The sequence below is a fragment of the Lutra lutra genome, chromosome 1, assembly GCF_902655055.1.
Source record: "Lutra lutra chromosome 1, mLutLut1.2, whole genome shotgun sequence".
Lineage (NCBI taxonomy): Eukaryota > Metazoa > Chordata > Mammalia > Carnivora > Mustelidae > Lutra > Lutra lutra.
Window position 1 is genome coordinate 82,747,217 of NC_062278.1, and position 15,872 is coordinate 82,763,088.

At 39.0% G+C, this 15,872-nt stretch overlaps 1 protein-coding gene across 4 annotated transcripts in view; it reads left to right on the top strand.

Moving 5' to 3' along the window:
* The window catches only part of KCNAB1 (potassium voltage-gated channel subfamily A regulatory beta subunit 1), a 378,185-nt gene that overhangs the window by 303,312 nt on the left and 59,001 nt on the right, over nucleotides 1-15,872 (top strand). For all 4 annotated transcript variants that reach the window (XM_047728637.1, XM_047728665.1, XM_047728656.1 and 1 more), the window contains exon 8: nucleotides 11,665-11,751. In XM_047728637.1, coding sequence (XP_047584593.1) covers nucleotides 11,665-11,751 — 87 coding nt within the window. The remainder of the gene's footprint in view (nucleotides 1-11,664; nucleotides 11,752-15,872) is intronic.

The window sequence follows — 15,872 nt, forward strand, 5'->3', positions numbered from 1 at the left end:
ATATCGTGGCTAATGTAAAAAAGCTGCAATACACATAGGGGTGTATATTATCTTTTTGAATTAGTGTTTCTGTATTCTTTGGGTGAATAGCCAGGAGTAGAATTATGGTAATTCTATTTTTAATTTTTTGAGGAACCTCCATACTGTTTCCCACAGTGGCTGCACCAGTTTGTATTTCCACCAACAATGCAAAAGAGTTCCTTTCTCTCCACATCCACACTAACACTTGTTCCTTGCATTTTTAAATTTTGCCATTCTGACAGGTGTGAGGTGATATCTCATTGTGGTTTTAGTTTGCATTTCCTCGATGATGAGTGATGCTGAGCATCTTTCCATGTGTCTGTTGGCCATCTGCATATATTCTTTGGAAAAATGTCTGTCCATGTCTTCTTCCCATTTTTAAATTGGATTGTTTATATTTTTCGGTGCCAAGTTGTACAAGTTCTTTATATATTTTGAATATTAACTCTTTATTGGATATATCATTTGCACATATCTTCTCCCATTTGATGGGCTGTCTTTTTTGTTGTTGATGGTTTTTTCACTGTGCAAAAGCTTTTTATTTTGGCGTAGTCCTAATAGTTTACTTTTGCTTTTTTTCCCTTTGCCAAAGGAGAGAAATCTAGAGAAATGTTTCTGTGGCTGCTGTCAAAGAGATTACTGCCTATGTTTTCTTCTAAGAATTTTAGAGTTTCGGGTCTCACATTAAGGTCTTTAATCCATTTGAGTTTATTTTTGTGTATGGTCTAAGAAAGTCCAATTTCATTCTTTACATGTAGCTGTCTAGTTTTCCCAAAACCATTTGTTGAAGAGACTGTCTTTTTTTTTTCTGTTACATATTCTTGCCTTCTTTGTCATAGATTAATTGACCATGTACTTGTGGGTGTATTTCTGGGCTATTTTGTTCCATTGATCCCTGTGTCTTTCTGTGTTGGTACCATACTATTTTGATTACTACAACTTTGGAGTGTATCTTGAAATCTGGGATTGTGATACCTCCAGCTTTGTCCTTCTTTTTCAAGATTGCTTTGTCTATTAAGGATATTTTGTTCCATATAAGTTTTAGAATTATTTGTTCCGGTTCTGTGAAAAATGCCATTGGTATCTTGATAGGGATTGTGTTGAATCTGTAGATTGCTTTGGGTAGTATGGATGTTTTAACAAAATTTTTCTTTTTGTTGGTGAGCATGGAATATCTTTTCATTTGTTTGTGTCATCTTCAGTTCCTCTCATCAGTGTTTTATGGTTTCAGGGTATAGGCCTTTTACCTCCTTAGTTAAATTGATTCCTAGATACTTTATTATTTTTAGTGCATTTGTTTTTTTTTTTTTTAAGATTTTTTATTTATTTATTTGACAGAGAGAGATCACAAGCAGGCAGAGAGGCAGGCAGAAAGAGAGGAGGAAGCAGGCTCCCTGCTGAGCAAAGAGCCCGATGCGGGACTCGATCCCAGGACTCCGAGATCATGACCTGAGCTGAAGGCAGCGGCTTAACCCACTGAGCCACCCAGGCGCCCCTTTTCAGTGCATTTGTAAATGGAATTGTTTCTCTTTCTGCTACTTCATCATTGTTGAATAGAAATGCAACTGATTTCTGTATCTGGATTTTGTATCCTGAAACCTTATTGAATTCGTTTTTCAATTCTAGTCATTGTTTTTGGTGGAGTAGTTAGGGTTTTCTACATATAGTATCATGTCATCTACAAATAGTGACAGTTTTACTTCTTCCTTACCAATTCAGATGCCTTTTATTCCTTTTTCTTGTCTGAGTGCCATAGCCAGGATTTCCAGTAGTGTGTTGAATAAAAGTGATAAGAATGAACGTCCTTGTCTTGTCCTTGGACTTAGGAGAAAAACTCTCATTTTTTACCATTGAGTAGATGTTACTTCTGGGTTTTTCATATATGGCCTTTATTATGTTGAGGTATGTTCCCTCTAAACCTATTTCGTTGAGAGTTTTTATCATGAATGGATGTTGTACTTTGTCAAATGCTTTTTCTTCATCTATTGAAATGATCATACGTTTTCTATCCTTTCTCTTATTGATATGATACATCGCATTGATTGAATTGCAAATATTGAACCACCCTGGCATCCCAGGAATCAATCCTGCTTGATTGTGGTAAATGATTTTTTTTAATGTGTTGTTGAATTCAGTTTACTAATATTTTCTTGAGGATTTTTGCATCTGTGTTCATCAGAGATATTGGCCTGTGGTTCTCTTTTTCAGTGGTGTCTTTATCTGGTTTTGGTATCAGAGTAATGCTGGCCTCATAGAATGAATTTGGAAGTTTTCCTTCCTCTTCTGTTTTTTTGGAAGAGTTTGAGAAGAATAGGTAGTAACTTTTCTTTAAAGGTTTGATAGAATTTACCTATGAAACTATCTGGTCCTGGACTTTTATTTTTTGGGAGTTTGTCGGTTACTGGTTCAATTTCACTGCTAGTAATGGGTATATTCAAATTGTCTATTTCCTCCTGATTCAGTTTTGTGAGGTTATATGTTTCTAGGAATTTATCTAACCGATCTAGGTTGTCCATTTTATTGGCATACAGTTTTCAAGACTATGATAGTTTTTAAAGAGTATTATGCACATTTTAAAAAATTATAAAAAATTACCACTCAGTTATTGATTCATGGAGCCATTGCTTTTGTGATGGCACTCAAAACTTTGTAGAGACTAGAAATTAACAGGAAATAGTATGGTCTTCGAGAACCATTATGTAATAGAATAGTACTCTACCTCATTGGGAGGATTATGAGAATTGGGAGAAATTTTTATGTATTTCTTATTTATCTACATATAACAAAAATGTTCCACCTGCACCTGTTGCAATAAAGGAAAAATGTTACATGGACCTATACGGATCCAAGATTTTTATAACTTTAGATTCATAATTAATCATGAAGACCGAAGATTTTTTCTTTTTTTTTTAAACTGGTTTCATTTATGAAATACCAAAGTCAATAAAAACATGCAATGTACTCTATCTAATCTCACAAACTTTAAAAATAAAAATAAAGAAGTACTCCCTTAGCTTACCTTATCTCATTTCACAGTGTAACAATCTGGGTCATGTCCTTCCCAACTTGTCCCCACAGTTAAATTGATCTCCTTCCGGGGCGCCTGGGTGGCTCAGTGGGTTAAGCCGCTGCCTTTGGCTCAGGTCATGATCCCAGGTCCTGGGTTCGAGCCCCGCATTGGGCTTTCTGCTCAGCAGGGAGCCTGCTTCCTCCTCTCTCTCTGCCTGCCTCTCTGCCTACTTGTGATTTCTCTCTGTCAAATAAATAAATAAAAATCTAAAAAAAAAAATTGATCTCCTTCCTATCTATCTATCTATCTATCTATCCACATTTTCTTATAAGTACAAAAACATAAGTATGAAACCAGGGGAATCAAGCTATACATATTAACCTAAAAAAAAAAACCTACTTTTTTTGCAATTAAAATAATTTTAGACACACACACCCCCACATACATATGCACTCTAAACATGATTTGTAGGTTATTTCTTGGTTTTAGTATTATAAAGAATTATACAAATGGCCATCCTTATGTAAATGTGATAGATACTGGAAGCGGCATCGTTAGGTCAAAGAATAATACATATTTTAAATTGTTTTCTGAAAAGGAATATACCAATCTGATGGATGAACTGGTTTTGTTTAGTTATACATTTATTTAGTAATGGTTTGAGCTACTTTTTACAATTTTTTGCTTCTTTTTCTGGGAACCAACTCTTCATGTTCTTAAGCTATTTTTCTTTTGAGTTTTTTGTGTCTTGATCTCATTAATTTTTCAGGGATTCTTCGTGTATTAATAATGTTCAGTCTTTGTCAGCTACATGTGTTGCAAATATTTTCTTCCAGGTTGTCATTTCACTGTGAAGTTTTTTCCCTCCCGGTGAACCTAATCTAAAAGATAACGTTGAGGAGCGCCTGGGTGACTCAGTTGGTTAAGCGTCTGACTTTGGCTTAGGTCATGATCTCAGGGTCCTGGTACCCAGCCTCAGTCTGAGTCCCTGCTCAGTCTGAGGGGAAGAGTCTGCTTGTCCCTCTCCCTCTGTACTTCCCCATGCTCATATGCTCACTCACTCTCTGTTTCTCTCTCAAATAAATGAGTAAGTCTTAAAAAAAAAAAAAAAAGATAATGTTGAATTTGAAGACAGTCACTGCCGTTTAGAAGTTAGAGATCTTTATTAACCTGCAAAGAAAACTTGGAAAGATCTTAGATTTACACTGGGGAAAAAATAATTTTGGTGTTCAATCATTTAATTTAAAATAGAGAATTTGGGGGCACCTGGCTGGCTCAGTCAGTAGAGCAGTGTGACTATGTGACTTTTGATCATAGTGTTGTGAGTTTGAGCCCCACATTGGACATAGAGATTATTTTTTAAAAAATTAAAAAATTAAGAATAAAATGGAGAGTTTTGAAGCCAGATTTTGGAGAATATGTTTATATTTATATTTCACATATATGTAATTGTTTAACGGTGATAATTATATCAGTCGTTTGTTCAAAGTTTTTGGATGAGTTTGGTATTTCTCATTAACTGATTCTTAATATATTTGTAAGCACTGTAAGCACTGGGGTTTGAAACCAAACAAAGAGTGGTTCAAGTTTCAACTGTGTCATTTATGAGCTAGGGGACTTTGTGCAAGTTATTTAACCTCACTAAACCTCCATTTCTTTGATTATACAATGGACTATAAATATTCCTCTCTCGCAATGCTACTATACAGAGAATGAAATTAGATAATTCACATTGAGCACAGTATCTGTCATGTAATAAGCACTTAATGAATGTTATTTTTGTCTTTATCATCATCATTCTTAATAGTGCAACTGTTAGTCTTCATACCATAGATAAGGAAGCCCTTTACTAAGTAACATTCTAAGGCCACCACAATGAATAAGCACATTCTAGCACTAGAAAAGCTTTCTGATTCCAGTCCAAACAAAATCTCTTCTCAGGCCTTGGTGTCCAACTTGATATTGCAAAGTAAAACCCAGCCTGTCTCTTAAAACTGTCATCATTCCTGCTCTAGCACTTGCCCGTGTGACTTGAGTCATGTACCATGAGAAATAACCACCCCCCCCAAAAAAGAAATAATCCACGTAAGCTTGTTGTACCAAGCAGAAAAACAAGGCAGCAGTGTGTTGCCTAGAAAGTTCTTGCCCCTCTTTTCTTTTTAATCTAATTAATTAAAAAAAGAGATTCAGGAAATGGTTCAGGATGGCAATCAATGGAGAACATAAAATCAAGTAAAAAAAGAATGGTCAGAGTTGCTGTGCTTTTTACTGAATCTCCATTGTTTTTATATTTACCAGTGTGCTCATCATTTCAAAATTCTCTCTTCTTCTTTTTTTTTTTTTTTTAGATTTTATTTATTTATTTGACAGACAGAGATCACAAGTAAGCAGAGAGGCAGGCAGAGAGAGACAGGAGGAGGCAGGCTCCCTGCAGAGCAGAGAGCCCGATGTGGGGCTTGATCCCAGGACCCTGGGATCGTGACCCGAGCCGAAGGCAGAGGCTTTAACCCACTGAGCCACCCAGGCGCCCCTCAAAATTCTCTCTTCTAAATCAGTTTTCTTCAAGCCTCAAACAGCATAACAGAAATACTTTAAATTCTCTGTTCCTTTAAACAAGTCAGGAATTCTCTTAGGAGCTGATCTCTCAAGATGAATAAACCAGTTCAGCTGAAATTTAAACTGACCCAGATTCAAACTTTAACACAAAATTTCAAACTTCTGTGACTAAAGAATTGGGATCATTTATTAGGTATGTTGTTACTATTTATTTTGTAGCTCATAGTTTTAGCCAAAGACAAAGATATTCACGAGTCCAAGAGCATCAATTGAAAGGATAGTTCCAGGCAGGCTGAAATGGGGGAATTGAGTGAATTTTCAGGGAAACAAAGTGGGGGGTGGAGGGGACATGAGAGTTCTAGACCCAAAATAAAGTTGGAAGAAGTTTACAAATCATTGTCCTTGGGTTTCATTGATACTTGTTTTGTGATGAAGGCAGCCTTAATGAACATTGGTGATTCTTATGCACATTAAATTTAGAAAGTGTTCTTAGAGGACAAGACAGAGGTCCAATTCCTGTAGAGTTCAGGTCAATTAAGTGCTGGTGACCTTGGCCACCTGAGTTGGTTTACGGAGTGTAAAATGAACTTGACTTGTACATAATGCACTTTCGAAAAAAATCAGATGAAAGACCTTTTCAGTGAACCCAAGTTCCTTTACTTACAATCCAGTCAGGAACAACATGCTCCTTGGATTCACAAGGAGAAGGTAGAAATTTCACAATGGGAAGTTTATTGTATCCATTTAGAATCCCTAAGTCCTCTCTAGCTCTGAACGTCTATTCATTCAGCCATTCCACAAACAATCTTTAAGTCCCAATTTTTGCAAGTGTTAAAATTTAGCAGATCAGGGGCGCCTGAGTGGCTCAGTGGTTTAAGCCTCTGCCTTCAGCTCAGGTCATGATCTCAGGGTCCTGGGATCGAGGCCTACATTGGGCTTCCTGCTCAGCAGGGAGCCTGCTTCCCCCTCTTTCTGCCTGCCTTTACCTACTTATGATGGCGCACGCGCTCTCTCTCTTTCTCTATCAAAATAAATAAATAAAATCTTTTAAAAAAATTAGCAGATCAAGTTTCCTTAGTATCGTATAGGAAGGAAAGAATAGAAATAGTTTGGTAAGTCAAACTGTAAGACAAAAGTGTACTCTGTGTGTGCCTTTATAGACAAAGGCTGTTTCTGAGTGTATATTTGGGCTTCAGGTGAATGACCGTTTTGTTATGTGATCCAAACCACAAACTCACTATCTTGATTTGAGGAGTAGGAGAGGAAAATAATCTGAGAAACTGCTTAGACCTTTTTAATGAATGGCAAATGCCAAACCCAGCTTCTCTGAACCTTTATTTTAAAAAGATAATTTATGATTTTTTTCAATGAAAAAGGAAATTTCTTAACAGATGGCTTCACCACAAATTCCTTCCCAGTGTTCCATGTTCATACTAAACTGAAATCACCCACTCAGGGTAACCATGGTTCATCACGGGAGGAGCAGCCACAGACCTTATTCTAATACAGCACAGTCTTTATAAAAAATAAGCAGACACAGGACACCTGGGTGGCTCAGTCAGCTGGGCAGCTGCCTTTGGCTCAGATCATGATCCCGGGGTCCTGCAATGCAGCCCCACATCGGGCTCCTTGCTTGGCGGGGTGCCAGCTTCTCCACTGCCTGCTGTTTCCCCTGCTTGTGCTTGCTCTCTGTCTCTGTCTCTCTCTGTCTCTCTGTCTCTGTGTGTGTGTGTGTATCAAATAAATTTTTAAAAAAATAATAAGCAGACATATCTCAAGTCATGATGGAGAGGTCTGCCAGGAAGAAGGCAGAAAATTATATACGGAAAAAGTGCCCATCGGTTAAGGCAACATTTTTTTTCAAGCTCGAAAGGAAAGCAAAGTGTGGACACAATATGTTTGAAGAGAACCCTCGCAGAATCTCCAGAGTACTGATTTCCGTGTTCCTATACAGTTCAGCAGGCAACACGGAGCCCCTGATCCATCTCTGACCACACCAGCCTGCTTAACTTCTGGAACGGGCACATTTCTTTAGGAGCCATGAAGTAGGTTTACATTGAATTAAAGTTTACCTTATGAACAAAACAGTTCCTGTCCATCTTCAGAACCTAAAAGAAAAACTTTGATTTCTCTTTACTATAGTCACTTGAAAGCTATTTTCTTTACACAACACAATTAAGTATCCTGTGGACTTGTAAGGAATGGCCAGTGACCTTGTAGACATCTCCTCAAGGACAGAGAGCTTTTCTCTTGCTTCTCCTGTGTTCGCTCCCACAGACCGTAGGTTAGTGCTGAGGGACAGGCTCATGTCCGAAGTGCTGTGAGCAAGTGCATTCCCTGCAGCAGGCCCGTGGCCTGCCTTAGGTTATGATTAGTGGCCCCGATTCTCCTCTGCAGCCAAGGTTAATGCATTTTTGCACATCTACTTAAACTTGAAACAATACCTGGCCCCAAGCCAGTGTTCAACAAACATTGCTAAGTGGAGCTAGAACACAACTATTTGCTTATTGGAGACCAACCCTAAATGGCTTTCAAGGAGACATTTGTTGAGCATGTCTTCATGTTGCTACAATTTAACTATCTCTGCACAATTAAGGCATGCAAATTAGAAAGGGCAGGAGTGCCTGATTTGGTTTGTGGTCACATGAAAGACTGAAGAAGAAAGATCGTTTCAGTCTAGCTTGTCTTTGGAAGGATGAGGAAAGCAGGGCCCAAAGAGCCTGAGATGTCAGCAAGGTCATTCAGGCCAGCCCAGATTGGCACACCAGATCCCAAACCCTTTGCCTCGTCTACACATAGACCTCGCCTCTGAAAGCCAGGTTGGTCCGTCCAACTGCCAAGAGCTCCGTGTGCTTGACGAACATGCCGCTCCGACCTCTGTGGCTCCCACCAGTCTGCTTTCCCCCTGACTTGATTGCCTTAGTAACCATCCCTTTACTTCTCAGGCCAAAAGTCTGAGAGAGTCACCCTTGGTTCCTTGACCTCCACACTCTGTATCCTGCACACCGGCCAGTCCCCTTATTTCTACTTATACAACTTGTCCCGAATTTGAACACTTCGTCCCGACTTGGCCCACTTGCCCCAGCACTGTCACCTCTCCCTGGCCTCTCTCCATGCTTTCACTCTTGCCTCCTCCAAGTCATCTTCAGCAGACCCGTGACCAGCTCAAAATGGAAATCCGATGTCATTTCCCCTGTTTAACTCCTCACGTCCCAGTCCCACACTGATAATTTGCCATCTCACAGAGCGTAAAACCCAGAATTGGCACCATGGATTTCAAGGCTTGATGTGATTGGGATTTTCAAAGTTGGGGACAGGATGTCTTGGAGGCACGGTCTCCTGCTACTTCATTTCAGAACGGATCGCTGATGAGATGTAACACATGATTTCTCATGTTTTCACACGAATACACCTGAATCTCAGCCTAAATAACAAAGGGGGGAAAATGCCTTCCAGAGAAAGAATTGAGCGGCTTGGAATGACCACTTACATTGAGAATGACCTTCATATGGAGCGCATGCCATCACTTATGGGCACACAGTACTACCTTCGACAATGAGCCTGTGCCCGATACACTCTCACCATGCACTGTTTGTTCCTTGGGGATACATACAGCGTCCATGCATCTTCACACGCCCAGAGCCCAGCACAGTTTGGGGATCACATTGGGATTTAGTGCATGCTTAGGGCATGGGAGGGTAAATGACTCCAGTCCTGGCTGACCACAAGCACCACAAAGGGGCCGAACCAGCTGCAGGTTTTCCTCGTAGTTACTCTCAGCACATGCTGAGCTGTTTGGAAGAGACCCTGGAGGGAGAGGCCTCATCAGAAAGGGAGACACTGGCTTCCAGTGCCAGGAAGGGCCAGGACTCTCACTAAATGCCTCGTTCCAAAACCAGAAAGTCCAAGGGAAATCTTTAGCATTTAGCCTTTGACGCCTCTCATTCTGAATTTCCCAGATGTGAGCATCACTGTGATAATCGCCGCATTTCTGTAGACTACTGTGCTTTACAAAGCACTTGAAAGCTGGTTTTATTTGCTCTCCTGAAGCATGATCCTGAAGGTAGTGTGTGTTGTTATCTCCACTGCAGATCAGAGACCTAAGTCACCAAATCGGTTGGGGGGGGTGTGTTGAAATAACCCAAGTGGAATCCCACAGCACGCTAGAGTGTAGATTTCTAACCTTCCCAACCTGCGCTACCCCATTATCCATTTGGTTATTCTGTCCTCCCCTTACTTCCTCCAATACATATAATTGCTTCCAAAAAGTGGCTCATATCATAGGGCTTTTTAAGGTAAATTTAATTTCAAGCTGCCCCTTCAGAGAGCTGGGGATAGCCCAGGCCTGAAAGTCACTGCAGTTTTTTGAGAGCGGGCATTGGACCTTATAACACCTGTCTGCCCTAATCTCTTCATCAATGCTTCTTTTAACAAGCCACTGTCCCAGACAATCCTTTTTCAATGAATGAAAAATATTTCCGGAACTATATCCAAGCACTTCATTTTCCTGTCAGAAAAGTAATTGTGGCTGGCTGGTAAACCAGTTTGAAAAATCAAATTTAAATGAGCCAAATTTAAATTTATAAGAGCCTCATTTAACATGCAATTAATTTTATGCCTATAATAAAAAGAGAAAAACCACCAGTCTTCCTGAGGAATTAAATAGGCTGATGAGGAATTAAATAGGCTGATAAGGAAATGCTGTGCCTCATAGAAATGAGATAAAATGATTCTTGAACTGTCATCCTTTTGGTTGCATAATATTATATACAATACATTCTATTTCAGGGAAGTATTAATTTTACTGAAATTAAATCTTTTTTTTTTTTTTTTTTTTTTTTTTTTCGGAGTACTCACAGGAATGTGACCAGATGGTTAGGGCTAAAACTTAGATTATTGGTTCCAGACTTTTTTTTTTTTTTTAAGTTCTCACTCTCTCCTTTATATTATCTAAGTCTTTATAGCTTCTGTTTTCACTTCTTCCCCCAAAGAACAGGGAATAATAGAAATGGTAGAGCTCAGCTATATTTAAGGTTCTTCAAACTTTGTTTCAATTAGTAAAAGGTTGAGCAAGACCCTCATTTGCTAACCCTTTTATTCCTGTTACAACCCGTTTGTACATGAAGATGGCCTTGGCAGTCATTTATTTCTGATTTATGCCATTTTAATGTTTTTGATGAGCAGTAAATATATCCCATCCCACTGTAAGCCCATTAAGTCATTCATAACATGAAAGCAATTTGCAGTTTTCAAGAAGAAGTAGTTAAACTCTTAGGCTACTTTTTATTCTAAACTTTGCTCCTGGATATTGCCACAGATGAGTCACTGTAAACGAGCTTTGCTGAGTATATGTTTTTGGTCAGGGTAGGAATAGTAAAACTATCAAGAAAGTTATAAGACTTTTCTTTTTTTTAAGATTTATTTATTTTTAGAGAGAGGAAGAGAAAGAGCAGGGGACCAGGGGCAGAGGGAGAGAGAGAAGGAGCGGCAGACGGGGAGAGAGAGCGTCGTAAGCCGACTGCAAGCTGAGTGTGGAGCTTAATGCAGGGCTCGATCTCATAACCCTAAGGTCACTACCCTGAGATCATGACCTGAGCTGAAACCAAGAGTCAGACGCTTAACTGAACTGCGCCACCCTATAAGACTTTACTTTGTTGAGATTAAAGTCAGCCTTTGATATATTGTTTAAAGGTTCTAGGGGCCAATTAATACATCATTGTATTCAATGTCTTTTTGAAACTAATACCGTGCTTTTTTTTTAAGTCAAGTTTTGAAGGAAACCAAACTTTTACTATTTCTTTTTATTTTATCTTATTTTATTTTAATTCAATTAACATATGATGTATTATAAGCTTCAGAGATAGAGTTCAGAGATTCGCCAGTTGCATATAACACCCAGTACTCATCACATCACGTGACCTCCGGAATACCCATCCTCCAGTTACCCCATCCCCCCACCCATCTTCCTTCCAGCAACCCTCAGTTTGTTTCCTAGAGTTAAGAGTCTCTTAAACTTTAACTGTTTCTAATAGTGTTTACTTTTGTACTTTTTGGATTTTTCCTGCCTCTGTTCCCAGGATTGAAGGGCTCCCTCCAGAGGCTACAGCTCGAGTACGTAGACGTAGTCTTTGCCAATCGACCGGACAGCAACACCCCCATGGAAGGTGAGTGAAGAAATTGGATAAAAGACTCTAGAGTTATTGATTCTAACTGGATGACTTATTTCACTAACAGTAGGAAATGAAATATATTCAGACTGATTTGATTGAATGGGGAAAATGGAAACCTTCCCCATCGATGTCTCTTGGCCTCAGCATTTACCCTCAAGGCCAGAGCTCTGCATCTGGCTTCTTCATTCATTTCTGAAGTGTTCCCAGGCATTGGGACTGTGGCTTCTGCTGGCTACAGAGCTCACTTTTTCCAGGTTCATTTCACTTCTGCAATTTCATCAACTGAAACAATAAAATTAATTGGAAGGGGAGTTTATAACCCAGCCATCGTTATTTTGGAGGAAGTCCCTTGACGATCTTCCTCTTTTGTAATGACTAAGTCTGATTAGCTTCCGATCTGTGGTAACAGGTTCTAAGTGGTACTGTGAACGGAGGTTTTATAGGAGTGACTACTTCAAAATGAGACTCTTCATTGCAATTTGGGTTTTGATTCTCAAGAAGCTATAACATTTTATTCCCTTTCTGTTACAACTATTTGAGGACAATAGTCAGGTCTCTCCTGTGGGAACATTGAGAATGTTCCTAAAACTAAATTTTCTTCAACTTACATTTATTTATGGAGTCTACCTAAGGTGATTGAGGATGAAGATCATTTAGGGGGATATATTAGAATGTTCTAGTTAATTGAGATTTGCAGTCTTATGGATTAGACTTACTTGAGGGGAAAATTAACAAAGATATTTGGGGCATAAGAAGAAAAAACAATGTTCTGGTCATTTGAGGCTTATAATACGACATAGAGTTACACATTTTCAAAGAATTAGAATAGGACAAATTCTATTTACTATTCAAAATTACACTGAAGATAAATTTGTCCCTGATGATTCAAAAGGTGGTCTAGGATCTCGTAATAAATCAGGTTCTATAAAGGTTTATTCTTGCTATAGGGTTATAGAGGTTATAGAATTTAAAAATGATTGTATGTATGAAAGTATATATGAATTTTTCTGTAGGTTGCACTCCTGACCCCCCCCCCCAAAAAAATTACGGAAGTTATTTTCCTTGCCATTTATCTGTTAACTACAGAGAAATGTTAAAAATATATATTTACATATCTAACTTTCTCTTAGAGTTTTCTACTTTCTTGACTCCGAGTAAATCAGGAGTTTATCATAGTGCAATATCGGTGTTGGAAATTCATAATAAGGATTATCCATAGAAATGACATAAAAATGCATATTTTTATCAAGGCAAAGAACAGGTATTTCATAAAGCAGTCATAAACATCTTATTAGTGTATGAAGTGCTTATTACAAGGATAATATGATGTCACATTCTCCTAATGACACGTTGAAAGAGAACACTGAAACTATCTGATGAACAAAAGTGTTAAATACAATGCCATTTGGTGGGGACTGTGAAACTGAAATTGCTTCCCATTTTAAGTGCCTCAGTGCCACTATTTTCCTCTTTGGAAAAGAATCCTTTGTGATTACACCACGTACAGGATAGAAAAACATTTGGGATTTTCCTGGGTCTTTTTTTTTTTCATTTTACCCATTTTGCGCATTCTCCCCAATGTCTAATTTTAGAGATATAATGCAGGACTCTCTCAAACAGAAAACATTGTAATTTGCATGATATACCTACAGAAGGAGGATGTTCTCAATTAGGATCTAAGCTCTAAGCTATGTGATGTTGACAAAATAATGGTGTTTGTTGTGTGAACACTGATAATGGGTTGAAATTTAGTAGAAGGGAGCTTCATAGTGCTAAACAAATAAACAACAACATTAAAAACACAAGATTGCTGCCTGATAGAATTTGTAACTGCAGCGTTGTCCAGCCTTTGCTATAATTGCAGAATATGTTAGTTTTCTCTGAGTTTCTCATATAATAATTCCACAAAGCAGAACATTTTCTCAAGCTATGTTGTCAAGAGGTGCTGTCCAAGTCCAGAAGTCTAAGGAAGGAGGCCAAACAATAGAAGTTTGCACTTGATGATAAGATCAAGGAACATGGCATTTTTGTAGCTCTGCCGTCGTCTACCCCTTCATGCTGGAATGTACTCAGGTCTCCCCATCCTCCACCAGAAGGGACCCACTCCTAGCTGGCCCATCAGGCTCGAAGTCTTATTCCTCTGGGAGGATTTAATGCGGAAACACCACAGAAATTCATTAAGTCGGATTTGTTCCAGACTGAACTCCTTTCCCTGTCATTTCTCCCCAGCTTTCAGAAAATGTGTATCCTCAAACTCAGTATACTTGTTTGTTCCCAGGTGGGACCGGTGGAGATGCCGGTGTGATCAAGTCTCTGGAAACTCAGTCTCAGCATTTAGTGACTTCCACTTTACTGTAGCAGAGGGCAGCACTGATCTGGGCAATAGAGAGAAGAAGAAATAGGAAATAAGAAGAAAATGAGAACCAGACAGGGATTGACAGGAGGCCTTGGGTGCATTTGCTCCCCTAAAAATGGAAGAATATGGTATCTGAGCTATTTCTGGATTCCACGTTGTTACTGAGATTCATTTCGCAATGAGTTTCTAAGTCATGAGTTGCGTGTGAGTGAAGGTTGTACATGTGCAATGGAGTCTACCTTAGAGGGCAATTAGTATTTCTAAAAACAGTACAGAAAATAAATATTATATATATCAGAATTCCCCTTCCAAAGCATATAGTAGTTCTTTATTGGTCAATGTTACTCTATAGTCTTTTTTTTTTAAGATTTTATTTATTTATTTGACAGAGAGAGCACAAGTAGGCAGAGAGACAGGCAGAGAGAGAGGAAGAAGCAGGCTCCCTGCTGAGCCGAGAGCCCGATGCGGGGCTGGATCCCAGGACCCTGGGATCATGATCTAAGCTGAAGGCAGAGGCTTTAACCCACTGAGCCACCCAGGGGCCCCACTCTACAGTCTTTAATTAGTTTTCAATTTCCTCCGCAAATATAGTGAAAAAATCATCACTGGAAGCTTGCCCAGCCCCCCATACCCTCCTTTTTTTCTTTCTGCAATGGCCACAAAATCCTTAATATCATTCACATACTTTTCTTTATTTCAGCAACTCACATTGGCAATTTTAGGCTTGATTACATCCATTCCTGTCTAATGTAAGTGATGCAACAGTGGCGGCCAAGTGCATGGTGATGAATTTTCATAGATTCAGTCTACATACGTTGGCATTGTACTGCCTGTGTGTGTCTGGGTAGCTCATATTAAACCCTTAGCATTTGAAAATCATTTTTATTGGTTTCAACCATTCCTGTCAACTCCGTGGAGCCACCACATGCTAAGCTATAATTTTGGTGAGGCACCTGTTTTAAACCCCAGGGACCTAATGAGAGAGCCCAGCCCAGCTTTCTAGGACATGTTTTAAACAACTTTGATTTAAGTTTATTAAAATGCCAACCCCATTCATTTGATTTACACCTTGAAAGGATGTTAATTGGGAACACTTCTAAAATAAACCAAGATGAATTTCATTCAGTTTCTACGTATCCTATAGCAACGACTGAGCCAGAAAAAGATAGCAGTAACATCTTCTTCATCGTATATAGGCATCATGTATCCAATTAGTTGTTTTCTTCCCTCCTTCCTTGGAAAAGCAATAGACAAAAAGGAGTCCTCCTGAGAGAATAACTATAATTCCAAATGTGCCGTCTGTGGAGAAAGTGGTTAAGACACTTAATTTGCAATCTACAAGTCTATGTGATGCAATTACATTTTGCAGCATGGGACAATGTTCCTGACAACAGAGGGGAACTTGTACTTTTTCCCCTCTGCCCTCCTTGTTTATTTTTTCTGGTTCACCTAGTAGTAAGTCATTTTTCTTTCCCAGCATCTGCCATGCCATCTGTCTCTGCTACAATATCTGGCATTGATGCCATGTGTTCCAATCCCAGAAAAAAAATATCAGCCCGGTATCCCCTTTCTTCTTTCTTATGCTGCTGTGTTCTTACCAGTAGAGTCACTGACAGTTCTTTGCGCTCTATGCTACTCGTATTCTAAATTCTCTCATTTCCATAAATCCCAGCGTGTATTTCAGAATCTTCTCTTGAGCTCATTAGACAAAAGAAACTTCGTTCCAGTGTTGAGTCATGCTAGACAGGGAGAGACATGG